The sequence below is a fragment of the Colobus angolensis genome, unplaced genomic scaffold (genome assembly GCF_000951035.1).
Source record: "Colobus angolensis palliatus isolate OR3802 unplaced genomic scaffold, Cang.pa_1.0 Scaffold61, whole genome shotgun sequence".
Classification (NCBI taxonomy): domain Eukaryota; kingdom Metazoa; phylum Chordata; class Mammalia; order Primates; family Cercopithecidae; genus Colobus; species Colobus angolensis.
In genome coordinates this window covers 7,588,352-7,609,847 of record NW_012119710.1, presented here as the reverse complement: position 1 = coordinate 7,609,847, position 21,496 = coordinate 7,588,352, and the positions used below count along the sequence as shown (strand labels likewise).

The 21,496-nt window shown below is 40.1% G+C and overlaps 1 protein-coding gene across 3 annotated transcripts; it reads right to left on the bottom strand.

Moving 5' to 3' along the window:
- FAM111B (family with sequence similarity 111, member B) lies at positions 1–20,454 on the bottom strand. 3 transcript variants are annotated; one of them, XM_011963488.1, is made up of 4 exons: positions 20,342–20,453; positions 18,924–18,968; positions 17,928–18,094; positions 1–3,194 (listed from the first exon to the last, which is right to left on the bottom strand). In XM_011963488.1, the coding sequence occupies exons 3-4, from the start codon at positions 18,006–18,008 to the stop codon at positions 1,077–1,079; spliced, it is 2,199 nt and encodes a 732-aa protein (XP_011818878.1). In that variant the 5' UTR covers positions 18,009–18,094; positions 18,924–18,968; positions 20,342–20,453; the 3' UTR covers positions 1–1,076. The 3 variants fall into 3 exon arrangements, with proteins under 3 accessions (XP_011818878.1, XP_011818879.1, XP_011818880.1); XM_011963489.1 differs by lacking the exon at positions 17,928–18,094 and having other exon boundaries at positions 20,342–20,454; XM_011963490.1 differs by lacking the exons at positions 17,928–18,094; positions 18,924–18,968.
- Positions 20,455–21,496: the final 1,042 nt, after the last annotated feature.

Sequence of the window (21,496 nt, the reverse complement as noted above, 5' to 3'; positions counted from 1 at the left end):
TTATTGGCATTATATATAAACTTTTATTTAGCTTCAAGAGTCTATGTGTGGTTTTGTTATATAGGTGAACTGCATGTCACCAGGGTTTTGTGTTCAGATTATTTCATCACCCAGGTAATAAGCATAGTATCCCATAGGCAGTTTTTCAGTCTTCACCCTCTACCCTCCAGTAAGCCCCATATCTGTTGTTTTCTTCTTTGTGTCCATGTGTACTCAATATTTAGCTTCCACTTATGAAAGAAAATGTGGTACTTGGCTTTCTGTTCCTGCATTAGTTCGCTTAGGATAATGACCTCCAGCTCCATCCATGTTGCTGCAAAGGACACGATCTTGTTCTTTTTCATGGCTGTGTAGTATGCTATGGTGTATATGTGTCACATTTTCTTTATCCAGTCTACCATTGATGGGCATTAAGGTTGATTCCATGTTTTGCTTTTGTGAATAGTGCTGCAATGAACATATATATGCATGTGTTTTTATGGTAGTTATATTCCTTTGGATATATACCCAGTAATGAGACTGCTGGGTTGAATGGTATCTGTTTTCTTTTAGAAATCCTCAAACTGCTTTCCACAATGGTTGAACTAATTTACATTCCCACTAGCAGTGTGTAGGCATTCCCTTTTCTTTGCAAACTCGCCAGCATCTGTTATTTTTTGACATTTTAATAACAGCCATTCTGACTAGTGTGATGGCATTTTTTTGATTTGCATTTCTCTGATGATTAGTGATATTGGGTATTTTTTCATATCCTTGTTGGCCACATGTACATCTTCTTTTGAAAAGGGTTTGTTTATGTCATTTGCCCACTTTTTAATGGGGTTGCTTGTTTTTTGCTTGTTAATCTGTTTAGGATTCTGAATATTCGATCTTTGCTGGATGCATAGTTTGCAAATATTTTCTCCCATTCTGTAGGTTGTATGTTTACCATGTTGATAGGTTCTTTTGCTGTGCAGAAGCTTTAATTAGGTCCCATTTGCCAATTTTTGGTTTTGTTGCAATTGCTTTGGGTGTCTTTGTCATGAAATCTTTGCCAGTAATTATTGGCATATTTTCTTGAAGACAGCATCTTTTTTCTAACATTCCATGGGTTCAATCTGATGATCTTGAAGTAATGACTCTAGTTTACCTTTCTCTTCATTGTAGGTCTCAAGTTTCTCATCAGTTAATAATTTATACAAGCTCTTGTTTGTCTCTTTAATATTACAAAGAATAGAATCGATAGAATAACCATATTCAATAAGGGCATGCACATTACATCCACGTTGATAAAAATGACCAAAGGTATGCAAAGCAACCAATTTGCCAGATGCATTAAACACTGGGGAGCCTGAAGACCCATCAGAGAAACAAGTATCATAACTAAGCGTGTGCGTGTTCCAAACCTCTGATAGGAAACTTCTTTGGGTAAACATAGCGTATACATTACTGGTGGTATCATGGAGATCTACCAACCCATCTTTACAATCGTTTGGATATTTTTTCAGTCGTTCATTTAGAGGAATCACAGCACAAGCATCTATTTTCTTGATCTGGCCTTGGGGATGACCAATTAAATAAATCAAACCAGTAGATGGTTGAGGAGAAATCTGTCGCCATAGTCCTGGAGGAAATGCATTTCCATTTTCTTTTAGTTTTAAAATGGCATAATCTAGAGTTTTATTGGACAAAAGCCATGGTTCAATGGAAAACCAATCATCAGGAGTAGGGCAGAACTCTGTATAAGTGAAGGTTACCTTAGCACATTTGCTAATTATATCTGGCCACAAACTTTCATGTGTGTTTTCACCTGCCATAAGATGTACAACATGTCGACAGGTGAAAATATAACCACCATTGAAGACAAAGCAAGTAGCATTGCCTGTGTTTCCATTATTGTCCCATTCCATGAACCCAACTGACTTGCTATGATATGTTAGCTGTTCACAGGTTGCAACTGGAACAGAATGTGGAGTCATTCTTCCAAAGTCCTTTTTATATATGTTGAATTGCTTCGATGGTGAAAGATCCATTCTCTTTTGTTCTTCCTTAAAATATTTTCTTATCCACTGTGCCTCCTCCTTAAAATTCGGATACTGATGCATTATGGCTTCATTCAACATTTGAAAATTCTTTAAGAGGTTAATTGCCTCCTTTTGGACATCCAGATTAGTAGCATACTGCCTACCCAGATGCAGTCTCCGCCTAACTTGTGAGTTTATTTGCCAATATTTTCGGGTCAAACTATGAATGTAATACTTTCTAATCCTGGGAGTTGTCTGGCGAGTTTCACCTTTAATATAATGGCTTAGATCCTGAGGTAGGAGAATTTGCTCTCTGCTGTGTTCTCCATCTTTGGTCTCTCCATCTTTCTCTGGTTCATGGACTTTTTTCTTAGGCTGTATCAGACTCTGGTGATTAACTTCATCAGTGGCATTTTCATTCTGTTTAATTTTTTTATGGGTATCTTTCCGTTGTAACTTTTTTTTGGAAATGTCCATTTCTAAGACTTTTCCAGATACTTCATCCACCATGGACTGTTTTCCATAAATTTTCTTATGACCTTCCTTTAGTTTCCATTCAAATTCACCTATGTCAGACCGAAAACGGCCATCCTTGCATAAGGCTCCTGCAATAGTCTCACCCTTCAAGGCATAAATACAAAGTTTACTTCCTTTTTCATGAAGTTCCTTTATCTTAACAATCCTCTTTATTGTCCTTCCTATAGCAACAACATGAAAAAGAATGCATTCCATGTTTGGATTTTCACATTGGCGTAATATGTGTCCATCTTCTTTGCTACTCTTTCTTTGATGAAATGTAATTTTAAAATGAGAATCACTAGGCAGGCACTTGAGAGGCATTCCTAAATTTATATGTCCATCTATTGTCTTTTCTTCATAAACAATAATATTCTTATTAAACTGATTCTTCATCCTTTCACTGAAATAGTCATTAGCACTCAGGGCTGAGTAGATACTCTCACTGGGTTTACCATATGCTGTAAACACACTACGGTCTAATTTTCTGGAGTTTTCATTCAAACTAAAGGTGAAACAACATTCTTTGTTGTTCAAATTTGGATTCTGCATTTCAAGGGCTGTTTCATGCTTGCTGACTTCACTTTCAGGCTTAAAGGTGCTGCTACACTTTCTTATGCCAGATAGACAATGATCAACAGGTGTGTCAGCACATGTCCGCTTCATGACAGTATCCTTAAAAAGGAAAGGTTAAAGAGGTTAAAAGGAATCACCCTTAATAATCTTTTATATTTTTCTAATGATAGAATAGATATTCTGAATAAAAATTGGATAATATAATGGTTAACGAATAATGGAGAAAAAAATCAATCACTGTTCTATCACCAGAGATATTCATTCTACATTTTATTTTAATTTTTATTTTTTTCTCTGTATACTTTGATTTTGTTTTCTGATTTTTAAAAGTAGTACTTTGATTTTCAATAAGGGTCCAAAGACCATTTAATGGGGGAAATATCATCTTTGTAACAAATGGTGCTAGAATAACTGGATATGCAGATGCAAAGAAATGAGTTATACCTAACTTGAAATGGATCAGAAATAGCCCTCTATTATTTCATATGCAGATCTAAATCTTATGTTTCTTAAATACTATGTTGCATGTGACTTTATTTTTCACTAGGCAACGTGTCACTACTTTGTGCATTAAGCAACATTTGAAACCACAAGTTGAGGGGCTATAGAATATTTCACTGTATAATAATTTGTAATCCATCCTTTCATTGCTGAATATTTAGATTATTTCCAGATTTTTACTCTAAATATGACAAAATTTCCTACAAATATAGCATTTTTGTCTGCACATTTGAATATTTCCCTAGGTCATATTCCCAGGAGTGGAAATACCACAACTGAGGATATAAACATATTTTGCAACATGTATTTTGCCTAACTGCCTTCCAGAGAATTGTATCAACTTACCCCATCCCTTCTCTCCAGCTGCTCAAGGAGACCAACCTCACCCCTGTGGTTGATTCCCTAAAAGGATCTGAGTGTTACTATTTTAAATGTTTGCCAATTGCTATATAAAATTCTGTCTAATTTGACTGTTTTTAGAATGTACATTTATTCACTTACTAGTGAAGCTGGACTTACTTAATTTACCTTTTAGATATTTGAAACATCACCTTTTTTTTTTTTTTCAGACGGAGTCTTGCTCTATCGCCCAGGCTGGAGTGCAGTGGCCGGATCTCAGCTCATTGCACGCTCTGCCTCCCGGGTTCACGCCATTCTCCTGCCTCAGCCTCCTGAGTAGCTGGGACTACAGGCGCCCACCACCTCGCCCGGCTAGTTTTTTGTATTTTTAGTAGAGACGGGGTTTCACCGGGTTAGCCAGGAGGGACTCAATCTCCTGACCTTGTGATCCACCCGTCTCGGCCTCCCAAAGTGCTGGGATTACAGGCTTGAGCCACCGCGCCCGGCCTTTGAAACATCACCTTTCAAGGATTCCCATTAAAAATCTGTTTAGTTTCTGTTCTGTAAATGGTTTTGATAGCACTAAGAAAATATATTAAAATGACAAATAATAGGATGGGATACATAAATAAATATACTCAAATACAATCAGTTGGTAGTAGCCCAGGATACAAGATATTGAGAATCTGATGGCAACAGAAATGAAAAACATAAGTAAAAAATTATATGACAGGAGTCAACATAACTTGGAAGGAAATCATTGTGAAGTCTGAAGTATTGGATCTAGTCTATATAAATAGAGAAATAAGCCTGGAGAGAGTAAAATCAGAAGGTACAGCTCAGCTTGGATCATTTGGTAGGTGAAATGGAATGAGCTTAGGTCTCAGGATTAGTGATTTCCTTTTTGTCTTGGGACTCTCCTATCACCTCATGTTTGCAAATATTTATTGCCAAATCTATCACTGCAGCACTGACCTCTCATCTAAGCTCCAGATATTAATATTTTGTTGTCTCTTTGACATCTACTCTTGGATACATCAGAGACATTTCACTCTTAGCCCCCTCAAAACCAGAGTCATAAAATTTAATTGTGCCCCTCTTCCTGTGTTCCTGAATCTGATAATAGTGTCATTACCCATTTGACTACTCAAGCTAGTATCCTGTGAATAGTCCTCAGCGTCTCCTCCTTTCTCTTATATACTGTGTTTTTAAAAAACTATAAAACATATTATGCAGGCCAAAGCAGTTTATGACACCTTATATTTCATATAATAAACATCCATGTATCTCCTTCCCAACCTAAGAAATAGCACACTACAAATTACACTACAAATCATTAGAGGCATACAGTGTGTCCCTCCTTCATCTTATTTCCTTTTCTCCTTCTCATGGACCACCACTAAGTCTGAATTTGTTTTAAAATGATCATTGTCTTACACTTATTTAGGGACATATACATATGTAGTGAAAGTATAAATAGTACACTGTTTCATTTTGCTGGTTTTGATTGTATATAAACAGATCCAGCTGAATGTGTTCTTCTGTGATTTGCACTGCTTTTTTATTTGATTTATTTATTTTTTTGAGACGGAGTCTCGCTCTGTCACCCAGGCTGGAGTGCAGTGGCACAGTCTTGGTTCACTGCAACCTCCACCTCCCAGGTTTAAGCAATTCTCTGCCTCAACCTCCTGAGTAGCTGAGATTAAAGGCGCATACCACCACGCCCGGCTAATTTTTGCATTTTTAGTAGAGACGGGATTTCACCATCTTGGCCAGGCTGGTCTTGAACTCCTGACCTCGTGATTCACCCACCTCAGCCTCCCAAAGTGCTGGGATTACAGGCGTGAGCCACTGCACCTGGCCTGCACTACTTTTTTGAGGTTCATCTTAGTTGATGAAATTCTGTATCCACTTTTGCAGTTAGAGATAATTCACTGAAGAAGTAAACTGTTTATGCACATTTCTGTTATTTCTGGGGTTTTTCTAATAAAAGCAGTGGTTAATTTTGCTATGAGTATCCTCAAATATGTTTCCTGGTGCACACGTGCAAGGGTGTCTCTCAAGTATAGACTTAGAAGTGGAATTGCTCAACTTCAGAAATAGAGTTTAGCAATAAATATTTGAAAACATGAGGCAAGGAGAAAAAGAAAATGAGTAATCACCTTTATTATAATAGATATTTCCATATTATTTAACATAATGGTTGTACCACCTTGCACTTCCACCAATGAGAAATGAGAGTTTTTATTATTCCATGTCTTCATCAAAGCTTGGTGTTATCCCTGTTTTAATGTTTCCCTATTTTGTGGGTGTGAAATAGCATCTTATTGAGGGTTTAAACAGTAGTTTCCTAATTACTAATGAAATTGAACCCCTTTTCACACTTCAGTCTCTAAAATGCTTGTTTATGTCTTTTGTTCATTTTTATATTGGATTATTTGTCTTTTCATTATTGATTCTAGGAGTATTTTAAATATTATAGATACAAATTGCTTATTTATGATACATGTACATCTATTCTGAATTTCTTCTTGATTTTTCATTCTCAGGTGTCATAAAGGAGTTAATTTAAATGTTGGCAAGTTTATTAATCTTTTTATATCATTAGAATACCTTTCACAGGATAATTCTGTTTTTTTTTTTTTTCTAAAAATTGTAAAGGTTGCTTTTACCATTCAAATTTTTAATCGGGAATTATTTTTTGTACATAGCTTGAAGTAGGTATCACTGTTTTTTTTTTTTTTTTATGTGGATAACTAATTACTCCAGCGATGCTGACTGAATTGTTCATTCTTTCTCCACTGATCTGTACTGCCAGTTTTGCCACATAAGATTGTTATGGGTTGAACTGTGTCCCCTCAAAACTCACATGTTATAGTCCTAACTCCTAGTACCTCAAAATGTGACCTTATTTGGATATGCAGTTCTTGTTGATATACTTAGTTAAAAATGAGGTCACATTGCAGTGGGATGGGCCCCTAATCCAATACCCCTGGTATCTTTAGAAAAGGGGGAAATATAGACATAGAGACATACACACAGAGTGAAGATGAGATAAAGAGCCTTAGGAAAAACATGGCCAACTACAAGCTAAGGAGAGAGTCCTGGAACAGATCTTTCCCTCACAGCCTTAACAGGTAACGAACTCTGCTGATATCTTGACCTTGGACTTTGAACCTCCAGAATCGTGAGACAAAGCATTTCTGTTGTTTAAGCCACACAGTCAGTGGTACTTTATTATCCCTAAGAGACTACATAGTCTGGACTTTTCTAACAAAATACATGATGCAGAGCCCTCATGATCTAATCATCCACCAAAGCCCCATCTCTTAATGCCATCACCTTGGAGATTAGGATTGAAACATATGAATTGTGGTGGATGCAAAGATTCACACCATAGCACAAACTAATACAAAGATATTGTCATATCTTGAAATTTGTGAGTCTGTCTCTACTCTCTCTGTTTTGTTCCAATGGTATATTTTTCTGTATATTCACTAAATACTGTGTTAATTTTGAGTTTTTCTACTCATTAGTATATCTTGACATTGATTTATGTCTCATTTTCATGTCTAAAATAATTTTCTCCATAAATGGTTAACAAATAATGTTTACATTTCTTCCTAGGTAAATAATATTTTTCTAGCCATTACAAAATAATTTTTGAGAGATTACATTTTCTCATATTGCTGACTAAGCTAAATCCAATGTTTTGTAAATATCAACCTTAAACCTAGCCAATTTCCTACATTATAATCATTCTAATATTTTATCTATAAACCTTTTTTGTTTCAAAAATAGATATGATATCATCTGTGAATATTTCATGAATATACTTTGTTCCCTTCTTTTCAATCCTCAAACATTATCTTTTACTATTTTTTCTTATCACACTGTATTGGCTAAATTAAATTTTATTTACCAGCTAAATAAAGGCAGTAATAGTGAGAACTCCTCTATTCTCCCTCATTGTAAAGGAAATACTTATAATGATTCATTATTTAACATGATGTTCCCTGTGAGATTTTTGAAGATGCCCTTAATCTGGCTAAGAAGCCTTCTGGTATGTTTATATTTATATATTTGATAGTAATAGGGGCAGCCAAGATAAAGTAAGCCCATTATTGCCCATTATTTCCACTAATTAAAACTAAAGTCTTTGGAAAAATAAAAAAAGCAGCATCCTGAGCTTCTACTCTGGCCACCATGGAATAACATAGAACTAACTTACACTCCTGCCTGAAAATCCTGGAGAAATGGACAAAATACACAAAATGGTTTCCAAGACATTCAGCATTAGTCAAAGGACAGTGATACTTGAGAAACAGAAAAACAATGATGCAAACTCTATGACTGCCTGAGTTTACTGCCTGAAAAGAAGCTCTAGGCCATGGTGCAGGGAAAAGAATCCAGGCAAAGCTCAGTAGCAACTGAGTTGAGGAAAAGGAACCGAGTTCTGGGAAGCCAATGGGTTTAGCTTTTGAAGGGCAGGAGAGGACTGTACAGAGAGGGTCCCCATAAGTCTTCAGATGACTAGTGGTCTGCACATGCATGTGAGGAAATCACCTAAGTCAGGGAAATCAACTACCCAAAAAGATTCGAAGGAACAATCCCTGGAGATCTTACAGGGCTGGGAATAGTTGCTGTTCCCACCAGACCTAGGGAAAACATCATAATTCATGGGGCATTGAGCACAATACTAAAAAGAACATTGCCTCAGCAATAGGGGTATATTAGCTTTGTAATATACAGTCAAAACATTGCAAGAAAAGAAAACTACAGGCCAATATAAACATAAATTCAAGAACTAATAGGTAAATACCAGGAATGCAAGGTTGGTTTAACTTTTGAAAAACGTATCACTGTAATAAGCCAATTAGAAAAATTAAAATTTCTATATATACATAGAATCATCTCAATGGACATAGAAAAAGCATTTGGTAAGCCTGACATCTATTTCTAATAATATCAGCAACCTAGGAATAAAAGGAAACTTATTCAATCTCATGAAGAACACTTATGAAAAACTTACAGGTAACATCATACTTAATGGCGTAGGATTGAATGCATTCCCAAGACTAGAAAAAAACGCAAGAATGTCTTCTCTGGCAGAATCTCTATACCATTATGCTGGAAGTTTTAGCCAGTGCGATAAAAAACAAAAATAAATAAAAGGCATCTGATTCAGAAAGAAATTAGTAGAATTATCTTAATTCATAGATGACAGGTAATCTATGTAGAAAACTCTGACAATATATGCAAGACTTTTGTCCTAAAATATATTGTAGGAAATTAAACTAGACCTGGCTGCCTTCCCCAATTCAGGTTCTACTGAATGATCAAATGCAGCCCTGAGGAGCCCCCTTGGAGACAAGAGGGATGCCCCAGGTCTGAAGGAGTGAGGCAGAAGAACAGGACCTGGAGGCAGCGAACCTAAGGATGATTCACACTCACTTCCTAGAACTGAATCAAAAGGAAAATCCCACCTCTCCACACTCAAGTAACAAAAGAATCAGAGGCTCCTCCCTTTGCAAATTATGCCCCCAGTTCCCGCTTTCCACTGCATTGCAGATGAAACATGGAAAGTACCTTTAGTTGGTCCCGTCCCTCAACCAATAAAACTGGTTGTGGGCCACTGCTTCATTTACATAGGGTGTGAACAAAGTAACCAATGAGGAACCTCTAGAGGGTATTTAAACCCCAGAAAATTCTGCAACCAGTGCTCTTGAGCCCATTGCTCAAGCCTGCTCCTACTCTGTTGAGCATACTTTCACTTCAATAAATCTACACTTTTGTTGCTTCTTTCTTTTGTTGCTTTGTTTGTATGTTTTTACTAAGTCTTTCTTTAAAATGCCAAGAAGCAGGACAACTTCTAGTGAAGACCCTGCATTGGTAACAGGAGGAGGATTGGGAGTCACTCCCTCACTCCTAAACCTCAGAAGAAGTCGTTGCCTAGGGTGTGGATTCCTTGAGGGCCATGACAGGGTACTAAGTGGCCTGAGGATTCAGTGCCAGTCCTAGCTTGCCCTGTGAAACCTCTGTGGGAGGCGGTAGGGTCCAGAGGGAAGAAGCACACATCCAGGCTCTGCTACATGTACCACCCACTGTGTGACCTTGGGCTACTTGTTTAACATCTTTGAGCTGTGCTTGGTAAGTGAGATAATATATGTGAAAGGCCAGGCTCTTATGGGGACCCTTGGTAAGTGTGAAGGGAGTGGAAACTTTTGAGGTAATCGTACTCGCATCCCTAAAGGAGGATTGAAAAACCTGCCCTCCTCCTAATCTCCTCAGAAGCTATCAAAAAAGCAAACATGCCAAACAAATGTAATTGTTCTTTCCACACTTTGATGGGACCTGAGTTCTTAAGGAGGCAGTACAGAAAAATCACCTTGCCAAAAAACAGTGGAAGTGGAAGGAGGGTCTAGGGATAGCAAATTCCAACTAAAACATATCTCTTCCTTTCCAGGGTTGTGGGAAAGTATGTGTTAGTGGTGGTGGGTTTTCTGCTTAAGGTATAACAAGATCTCTAACTAAATAGGGTAAATCAAATTGTCTGGCTCATTCAGAGGGCAGGCAGCTCCCCTGTGACTTTACCCAAAGACATTCAAAGCAACTGCACATAGTTTGTTTTCCCTCTAAGTGAGAAAGGGGGAAGGTTACGGTTCTCTGTGCATCTCCCATTGAGATGTTCACCTGATTCTATCACTGCCTCAGAGAACTGGTAAAAAATCTGGGGCTTGTCAAATGGAGAAATGGATGCCCAGGTCCAGAAGGGCTTTGCCCATGGCCTCTCATGTTCAGAGTCTACTGGAGAGCCAGGACTCCACCTGCCTGACAGTCCCAGTCTGGGTCTGAGTTCTTGCCACCATTCTGCATCAGAATCACCTGTGGGTTTCTTGAAACACGGATTGCTGAGCCCTAACCCAGAGGATCTGACTGAATATATCTGGGGTGAGGCTTCAGTCTGTGTTGATTCTGCCATCCTAGGGGCCAGGCTTTGAGCACCCCTGAGTTAAGACAAAGAGCAGCTGACCAGGCCCAGCTACCTTAGCTCTTCTCTACTCTGAGGCCTTTCCTTGGTGGTCCTCAACTGCCTTCTCTTCAGTTAAGAGTCCTAGAAGCCAGTCACTCTTCCCTCTATAGCTCTGGGCTCCAGAAGAGGGGCACACATGGGAAACAAGGACCTGGCTCTTTTGAATGTCCCTTCACTGAGCCCTAGAATGCTCTGTGGAAAAGGCCTTTGGGGTGCAGCATTTCACCTTACCAGGAGGGGAGTGTCTACAATTAAAATTAGAATAAATTACTGGATTGGGTAATCTGAACTCACTGTAGGCCTTGTAAGAGTTCATGTGTGGTCAGGCATATTTGGAGATGCCTGTTATGCTTTGTTGGTAAGAATAAAAGTTTCGAATCAGCAGAATTTAGAGCAACATGTTCTGTCAGCAAGTTAACTAGAGAAACAGAAATGACTGAGGAACAATAAGGAAGAAGTGACTAAGGTCCAGGACACAAGTCAGAGTATAGATGGAATCTGAGCTGAGATTCTAAGATTCTGGAGTCTTCTATGTACCTTCTCAGTCTTGAGGCCTTGGAGCAGAGCAGGAATTGACCACATTCACAGCATTCCCATAGTGAAATTATGCCCAACCCCTGTCAAGATAGCCAAAGAGGCAAATAATGCACCGGGAAGTAAATATCCAAGTGAAACAGAGTAGGGGCAGGACTCTGCCTCCACCACCAATAATGTATTTTTCCATTGACTACCAGAACTTGCATCTCCACTGGTGCCATCCTCATTGGCTGTAAGACCTTAAAGAAACTAAGAAGCATTCTACCATAAATCTCATTCAAGGGAGTTAACTTTATCACTTGCATGAACACAGGACCAGTAGAATGACCAAACTTTACCTCATCGCTTGCCTCATTATTATGTGAAAATCCCCACCCAGGGAGGGACTTATCTACCATTTTTTGATCATGTGATGTAAGTACTAACATGATTTCTCACTGTGCCTGCACACTCTACAGTCCACCCAACACATACAATGATATTAGCATACCTTATACTTTTCATGTCAGCTTTTTTTAAAACAGCTAAAAGACCTATCCTTGGGGAGCCATCTGGAGAACTCATTGCAGTGCTGTCTCCCTTGTGTTTGAGAACAAGCCTCTAATAAAGCCTTGTCTGGGAAACTCACTTGGCCTTGTGTCAATTTCTATTGCATGGGAGACTAAAAACTTGTGACTGGTAACACAAGAAACAGAAAGTTTTAGTGTGATGGATGCCACAACAGTGGCAGAGGTGGAGAACTGGATGACAGGGTGGGACCTGCAGGTGTTAAAAGCAGAAACAGCATGGGTAGGAGTGGTGGGCTCTGGAACAGCACAGAACCTTCTTTTTCCTTGACTTTCTCTACCTTTTCTCCAGATTGTAACAGACTCAACCCTTGTCTTTCCCTGGCCCCTACTTCTAAGCCTGGCCAGGACTGGAAAAAAGAATAATAGCACAAAGAAAGAGAGAAAGTGGCCCCCATCCCACCTCTCTGACCCCTCTTGTCTGATGAGGAAAACCCAGGCATGTTCCTTAGAGATTCCAAGTCTAATGGAAGGGACACAGGTACTGATTAGTGAGTCAACAAGCACTAGACTTATTGGTCAGTTAACAAGCACCCTTCTACCTCTGAACCTTTGTACTTGCTGCTTTCTCTATCTTCAGTGTTGTTCCCCTAGATATTTCTAGGACTCCTCTCCTCACTCCTTTCAGGTCTCAGATATTACCTTATCAGAGAAGCCGATTATCACCACTTCCAAAACAGCCTCCACCATTCTCTTTTCCCTTCCGCCCATATCAAAACACACACACACACATGTGCATGCAAACACATACACACAATTTATTTTTCCTTTCTCCCTCTATAGTATCAGCTCCAAGAGAACAAGGATATCACCGTATTCACTGGTATATCCTTGGTGCCTGTGACGTACCAGGCACGTAGGTTTGCAAGAAATGTTCATTGAATAAATGATCAAAGTGATTGAATGAATACTATGTACTCACCACTGTCCTGGCCAATTAGAGACAAGGAAGAAAAAGGCAAAGTTCCTGTCAGTGATAAAGTGCTTGGGTTTTAGGGTCAAAACTCACTTGTCATTTCTGCTCCCTCTCTGACCTCCACAGTTTAAGCCCTACATTCTCCATCTCTCTTTTCCTTCACACCTCTCATCCACTCCATCCCCTCCTCTCTGCCCCTTCAGCTCCCAGTCTCAGGCCACCCCAGGCCCTCTCCTCTTTAGCCTGGATGTTTGTGGAACAGCCTCTACTCTCAACTCTTCTGTCCCTTCAAGCATCTTCCCATCCCCTCTTTTCCAAGGCCCATGAGGCTAGAGTGTTCTGGCCCCTGTCCACCCCTCCCTCTGCCCCACCTTCTGCTGCTCAGCTCCTCTCCCCTTGGTCCCAGCTATGCTGCCCACTCAGGCCCTGGACAGAAAGCCCTAGCCATTCTCAGGGCTTGTGCACTCACCATTCTGTTTGGCCTTCCCTTGGGTCTCTTTAGGGCCACTTCAGGGGCCTCTTGACTTCCCCAGCCAGAGTAGCACTCCAAGGCACACACCTGCCACTTTCTGTTACCTTTGTATGTTCTTGATCCACTAGCGAAAACTTTCTATTTGTCTGTTTCCTGGATAGTCTCTTTCGCTCTTTAACATGTAAGGTTCACATGAGCTGGGACTCTGTCCTTCTTTCACATGCCTAGTCCCTAAAGTAGAAGCTGGTCAACAAAGTTTGCTAACTGAGGGGCCAGGCTTCAAATGCATTCTGAACAAATACCTCCCCTCTGTTTTCTGTCAAATTGGAAAACATTTCCCTCTAGGTGTGGTGAGACTCCTGTAAGACGTGTATAATGTGCCCAGCAGACTGTTGCATCTGGCATACATAACTTATGATATTGACCATGTAGTTTCCAGGGGACTCTAAGTCTGGGGGACGCTGACGGAGTCGTGACTCCATCTGTGCAGAGCTTTTGTCTGGAGAGGGAGATTCCAGTGCTGGAGGTTTCTCCTTTGAGGAGTTTACGTAGGGTGGAAGAAGCAAGGGTTTCTCGTCAAAGCGGCAAGACACATTCCAGAGACCCACAGGTAACAGCAGAAAGTGCTAGGAGGAGCCACTCACAGTTCTCTGGACAAACTTAAAGCTGCATGATGTCAGGATGACTAACCTCTGTCGCTTGTGCCTTGTACTTCTGATCTTTCTAGTTCTCATCTTGTCTGGTGACCTTGGAGAGAATAGTGCACCAGTCACATTGCCCCTTCAATCACCCACTCCCTGCTCTGCCTTCATCCACCAGGTTTGCCTATTCTCCCAGGTACCCCACAGCAAAATAAATTAAACAAGACCAAAATGAATAGAGAATATATCTTGTTCAAGATTGGAAGACTCAACATTGTTAAGATGCTAATCATCCACAATTGTGTTAATTTTTTTACACAATTAACACACAATTTACACAAACACATAGACTTTGATCCAGATATAGCACCATACAAAAATAAATAAAATCAATTGCAGACTTAAACCTAAAATTACAAAACTCTGGAAGAAAACTTAGAAATGTTTTGTGATCTTAGATTTAGCACAGCTCTCTGATGTAAAAAACAAAAGCATGATCCACAAAGAGAAATATAGAGAAAGTGAACTTCATCAAAGTTGAAAACTTTTCCCTCCCAAACAGGACTAAGGGGATGAAAAGAAAAGCCACACAGAGATAAAATATCAGCAATTATCACAAATATTATGAGAAAAGCAATATGACAAAGGACTTGTTTCCAAAATATGTAAAGCCCTCTCAAAATTCAGCAATAACCAACCAGGATAAAAACGGGCAAAATATTTTAATAGACACTTCACTAAAGAGATGTGGATGATATAAACACATGAAAAGATGCTCAAATCATGAGTCATTAGTGAAATGCAAATTAATACCACAAAAAGATGCCATTACATACCTATGAGAATGAATAAATCAGAAAAACTTTGTGTTGAAAAGTGTATGAAACAACTGGAACTCTCACACATTGGTAGCAAGCAAGGGAAATCATACAGCCATTTTGTAAACATTTTGACAATTTCCTATGAAATTAAAGTTATGTCATACACTTTCCATGACAGCAATTCCACTGCTAGGTGGACCCAAGAGAAATGAAAACTAATCTTCATGCAAAAACCTGTATGCAAATGTTCCCAACAGCTTTATATATAAAGTCCCCAAATGGGAAACAGTTCAAATGCTTTTCAGTGAGTGAATGGATAAACAGATTTTGATACATTCACACAGTGAAATGCTACTCAGCAATAAAAAGAAAAACCTATCAATGCATGAACAAAACTTATGACACTTAAGTGGAATGTTCTAAGTGAAAGAAGCCAGACTCAAAGGGTATGATTCAGTGTATGTTCCATTTACATGATGTTCTGGAAAAGGCAACACTAGAGTAATGAAGAGATTAGTGGTTGCCAGGGACTGGGGTGAATAGGGGATTAGTGGGGAGAACAGGGAATTTTTTAGAGTGATGGAACCACACAAGGAATTATTTAGGGTGATGGAACGGCTTTGCTTCTTGATTTTGGTCATGGTTACATTACTGTAGGCATTCGTTATAGGCCAATCAACTGTATACCAAAAAGATTGAATTTATTGTCTATGAAATAAATAAATGTAAAGGAAATAATAAAAGTTAAAGCCTTTCAAATAATCTGTAAGACAATTAATTGGGTGTAGGGGTTTTTGTGTTCATTTCTATCACTTTTTTTGTATCTTCTACTTTTTCCACTTTTTCTAAATTTATATTCCCTTGCTTTGTTGCCTCCTTTATTTTGACTTTTCCCTCTCGTTCTATTTTCCAGACAAATAGTTTTGCAGTTTTATACCCTAGTTCTGTTCTATCATTGGATGCCCTAGACTAGTACTGCCCAATAGAATGTCTGCAGTGATGGAAATGTTCTACATCTGTACTGTCTAATTCCACAGCCACAAGTGGTTGTTCTTAAGTACTTGACATGTGATGTAACTGAGAATTTGTACTATTCACCTTTTTCATTATTTGATTTTAGTTAAGTTGAATTTAAATTTAAATTTACATAATCACATGTGATTAGTGGCAACTGTCTTGAACAAAATAGCCCTAAACATTTTAACATTAATATTTAACTTAACAAAGTCCAAAGTGAATTGAATAACTCCTCCTAAGCAATACAAAGGTAAAGTCTGTAAACACGTCTCCTTTATTTACAGAAGAAAATCCAAAGACCTACACATGGAATTCAAAGAAAAAAAAGATACTGCAGCTATTCTCCAGAAAGCTATTCTACCTCTCTCCCACTTTTTAGGAGCCATACATGTATGGAAATGAATTCATGCCAGCTTAAGGATATCTATATGTGCCCTCTCAGTCACAAGGTTTTGTGCTGAAATGGGTGAGCTACTTAAATTGGGACAATTAAATGGCAAAGAGAAGTTTCCTCAGGAAACCAGGATAGACTCATTATTGGGAGAGTAAAGCACCTGATACTACTGCAGCTCTATTTGTCACTATGCAGAAAGCCAGCCAGGGGATAGCAAGAAAAGCAGAACATAGGAACTGAACACACAAACAAGTCCTTAAAGAAACTGTATACCACTGAATGAAGAGCTCAGCTGAATTCTGGAATGTCCACTCATGTGAGCCAATGAATCCATTTTATTGTTTCACAATTAGAAAATATTTCTACTGGAAATATGGAAAGCTCTTACTGATATAAAGCCTATTGTGATCTTGGCACCATACTACCTTATCAGTACAGAAAGCATTATTTGCATACCACATTCTTGAATTATCCTTATACAGCATCAAATAAAGCTATCCTGTCCCCCAAATATGTTTTCCTGTGTACATGACTATGCTCAGGCCATTCCTTCATCCTTGATACGCTAGTGAAATGTCATTCATTCTTTTTAAAAAATAAATTAGTGTTAGACATACAAAATGCATAATTAATGTACATACGTAATGTATACACCTTGATGAGTATGGAGATACATTATTACCACAATCTATGCCATCAACCTATCTATCACCTCCCAAAGTCTTTTCCTGCTGTCTTATTATTTTTGTAATAAGAACACTTAACATAAGATCTATCATTTTAGCAAGAATTTGAGTGTACAATAGTGTTAACTATTGGCACCCAGGCTGTACAGATCCCTAGAACTTATTCACCTTGTATAAGGAAACTATGTACCGCCTGACTAACACCTCCATTTTCCGCTCTTCCCAGCCCAACAACCACTTCTACACCTATGAGTTTGACAATTTTAGATTTATTATCCATTAATAAATCATTTCTCATATGACACTGCTGTAGTTTCCTAAGTCCGAATAAAGCATTCTTCTCTCTGTACTCTAAAATCACTTGTTTATGTCTCAAATTAGTATTATCAGTTTGCATATTTTGAGCAAAATAGTGTGGGTCAAAAACCAGTCTCTGCATTCTGACGGCCTAGGTTCAGATCCTTGCTCTGAAGTCCGTTACTTCTGCAACTATAAGCAAGCTGAGCTTCAGTTTCTTCTTTTGTAAAATAAGTATGATAATAATACCTACTGCATAGTTCTATTAACTGTTAAATGGAATAATCAATATAATGGGACACAATTCCAGGCCTACAGTGTTTCCTCAATAAACATTACCTGATTATTTTTGCCTGTCTACACTTTCCAAGATTTTAAGTGCCTATATTGTTTATTAGTCATCTTGTTGTCTTAAGACACGTTTAGCACTGCTAACTCATACCCTGTCATTTTGCTTTCCACAAGCACTTATGTGTATGAGCTCCCCAAATATATTTTAAACTACCTAAGAGAAAGACTTATAACTACCGTTGTTTAAGAACTTATCTCCAAGAACCTCATATGGCACTATGGTTAGACTCCCTGTGGGGAGTTGTAAAAAAGTAGACACACCTCTGAAACTTCAGGTCTAGTCCTCTGGTCATCTCCTGTGGCACTAAATGACTTGTTTTCTTCAGTCTTCATGGAATTCATGATGAGTTCAAAGAGAATATAACTAACTTCTACTAGTGGATAAGATGGAGAAACAAGGATTGAATTTATTCTGCCACGTGAAATGTCTAAAAAAATCCAAAAAAACAAGATCTATGAAATAACCACTTTCAAACACTGGACATCAGGTGGTGTGGGACCTCATCTCTAATATCTGAGAAGAAAATCATATGAGGTAAGCCCTATGGACATTTAGCTTACTGTATGCAGTTTCCAAGGCATATCTTAGGAAGGAGAAACAGGCAGAGTCTCACAGTTTCCCTGAGTTGAGAAGACAAGGTAGGAGTTTGGGGAGGCCAGGATGACTGGAACTTGTAAGACAGAGTACTAGGGAGAAGAGCCACAGGAGCACACAGTATCAGAGGTCTGCAGTGGGTATCCCTTGAGATTTCAGCTTGGTCAATGCATGGGTGGAATGAAACGGTTGAAAAGGAACAGGAAAAGAATTACCCAAAAGGAGTAGATGTAACAATTTCTGAGGCTCATACAGGACTGTGTATAATTTCAGTTCACAAAAATCTGACTAGAAAACTTCATAATTCATGAAGTATCAGGGAGACTACTCAGAAAGGTATTTCTTCCATAGTGGGACAAAATTAGCACTAGTTCTTGTCCCACCTAAAAAATAAAAGCAAGCTTTGAAAGTATAAAATGGTTTCCATGTAAAATATCAACGTACTAGAACAAAGCTCAAGAATATTGACAGGAATGTAAAAATTTCTGGCACCCAATGTTGTGAAATTAACAAAGCTTGATAACTAATAAAAAAATCAGCAAGCACTTAAAAAGTGGATAAATATGACCCATAATGACAGGAAACATCAGTGAATGGAGACAGGTCCAGAAGTGAGAGAGATGATAGAAACATTAAAAGTCAGAAATATTAAAAGTCATTACCTTGAATTTCTGGCCAAAAAGGAGTAACAGGGACCGGATTTCCACCTAGTCTGAAAATAAAACAAAACAAAAAAGAGCAAAATACATGAAACCATGGTTTGCAAGGAACTGGACATGATGCAATTAAGGACAGTGACAATTGAAATGCATCCTATAATCCACGTTAGCAGACTACCTTGAAGGATTCCAGGCCAGTGTTGCAAGGAAGGGCGGCAAGACAAAGTTAGTTGGAATTCCAGATTTGAGGAGACAAAGCTGAGAGACCAGGGTGACAAGAGGTCACAGGCCACAGACCTGGCGGGAAACCTGCAAGAGAGGGAACTCCAGATATATGAAGAGGGTTGCCCTAAAGCATCCAGCTGTGTACTGATCAGAGCAGCAGCTGAGAAAACTTCGCAAGGCCAGGAAAGACCCACCCTAAAACTGTCATAGTCTAACTTTCCTCCAGCCCTCTCCCTGTAACCCTTTTAGGGATCCCCATTTCCTCATTTCTAAATTAAGGACTTTGGCTCAGATCAAACTTGTATTGTTCGTGTGAATTGGTTCCTCTGAGCTTTTTAAAAAGGATTCCAGATCCCACCCTCCCAGACTCTGATTCTGTATGTCGGGGTGTGGCTATGGAATCTGCACTTTTACCTGCCTCACCCCGCAACTCCCCTCTCAAACGCGCACCACATTGTTTGAACAGCTGCCTCTGTCACCGCAGCATGACCTCAATGCTTTCCTAAAGCCCCAGAACCTATGGAGGTCACCTGTGCTTGAAGCTGTGCTTGCTTACAGAAACAGACTGGATGTCAGCAACCACCATGCTACAAGCTGGGAAAGAAACTCAGAAGTGCTACCCTAACCTGAATCCTTGCTAATTATCATACCTAAATCTCTGCCTCGGGGAGAAATGCAGCTTGCTAGGCACATGTAGTGTTGAAAGGTGCACAGGAAATACGAGACTGCCACACTCAGCGCTTTCTGGAAAGCCCCACCTCTTTCCAGGAATCCTTGCTCTCCAACTACGTGCCCCAAAAGACCTTAAGAAGCACCCCCACACTACACCCCAGGCACTTTGAGCAGGAGCTCCCCTACTCCATTCCTTGATCAGTGAATAGTTTTTGCTCTACTTAACGGAACCTGGTCTCATTCTATGGGCGCGAACGGCGCAGGGCAGGGAAGGGACCCACCAGGGTCAAACGACCCTCTTGAGATTCAGGAAAACCCAGACGATCTCCAAATATCTTTTCAGGAGTAAAACTCTTGGTCTTTGAAGCTGAGGGGCGGGGAAGGGAATTACCACACTGGCGGCTGCCCAGCTCCCCATCCAAAACCTCCTTGACTTTGGGCTGAGGTCCTTCTGCCTATTGCTTTTGTCAGCCATCCCCCTAAGAGAACTCTAGGTCCGACCCAGAAAAAGAAAAACCACTCACAGAACCGGAGAGTCTGTCCACAGAGTGCACGTGCCAGTCAGTGATCACCGCTCTGGATTCGCAGGTGCCGGAAAGGCTGCTCTTTTGTAGTTCTCAGCTGAACTTTTCCCGCCTAGAAGGGCACGCGGGCGCGCGGCAGGAGCCTGGGAATTGACACTCTCGCTGGCCAATGGACGAAGAGTCTCTGAAGGCTGTTTTTCTCTCATTGGATGTAAATGACTCATCTCTGGCCTAGGGGACTGAGCGCCAACCCGCCCACCCTCCCTATTTGTCTGGATGACCCACGCGGGTCTTAGTGATCCCTTCCCACTCACCACTGAGTCCAAGGCCAGCTCCCGCCTCCCAGGATAAACTAAGCAATCACTGCCCTGCTCCTTCCCGCTCATCGGCGTCCCCTGTCTCCCATTGGAGGCCAAGGCGGAGCTGCGCCGCAGCTGGGCGGAGTGGGAGGCGCCTGGCGGTTTCGCGCTTTCCGACTTTTGATTGCGAGCGGGAGCAGCGCGCTGGCGGGAGCTGCAGGGCGAATAACCCGCCAAGTTGCTTCGGTGTGTGGTAGTTGCGGCCGTTCTGCAGCTGCGAGGTGGGCGACGATGGCGGGACGAGCATCCAGGCGGGATCCGCTGACCGCAGCAGAGAGAGCTCCACCCGTATGATGCAGAGACCCAGTCCCAGAGCAGGCTGCACCCGCGTCTGCGTGAAGTCTACAGATACTTGGCCTGCTCTGCAAATGAACTAACTTCGCAGAGGGGCTGGCGAACACAGACAGTGCCAGCCTGGACGAGGAAGCGGCCAGCACTGCTTAGGCCGGGTTCTCAGGACGCGCGTTACTGAGTGAGGTACTTTACCCTTCGAATGAAGACTCCAGAGTTCGGCCTCCCAAACTGATATCAAAGAAGTGCTTTGCATGGGGCTTGAGAAAACATGTTACTGTTTAAGAAAAGAACGTCTTACTGTCTGAGACCCTGAATAGAGAGAGATGCCTTTAAGTATTGGGTGTTATTTTTGAGAAGTTGGTCAAAGAAGGGGAGAAGATGGTTGATTAAGTGGGAGTGGTGACAATTATTTTGTAATTGATAGAAGGACAGATGTTTATGTAAAAGTTGATAGTTTTGGTGGAATAATCATGAACATGTTTCTGAACTTAATGTAAAATAT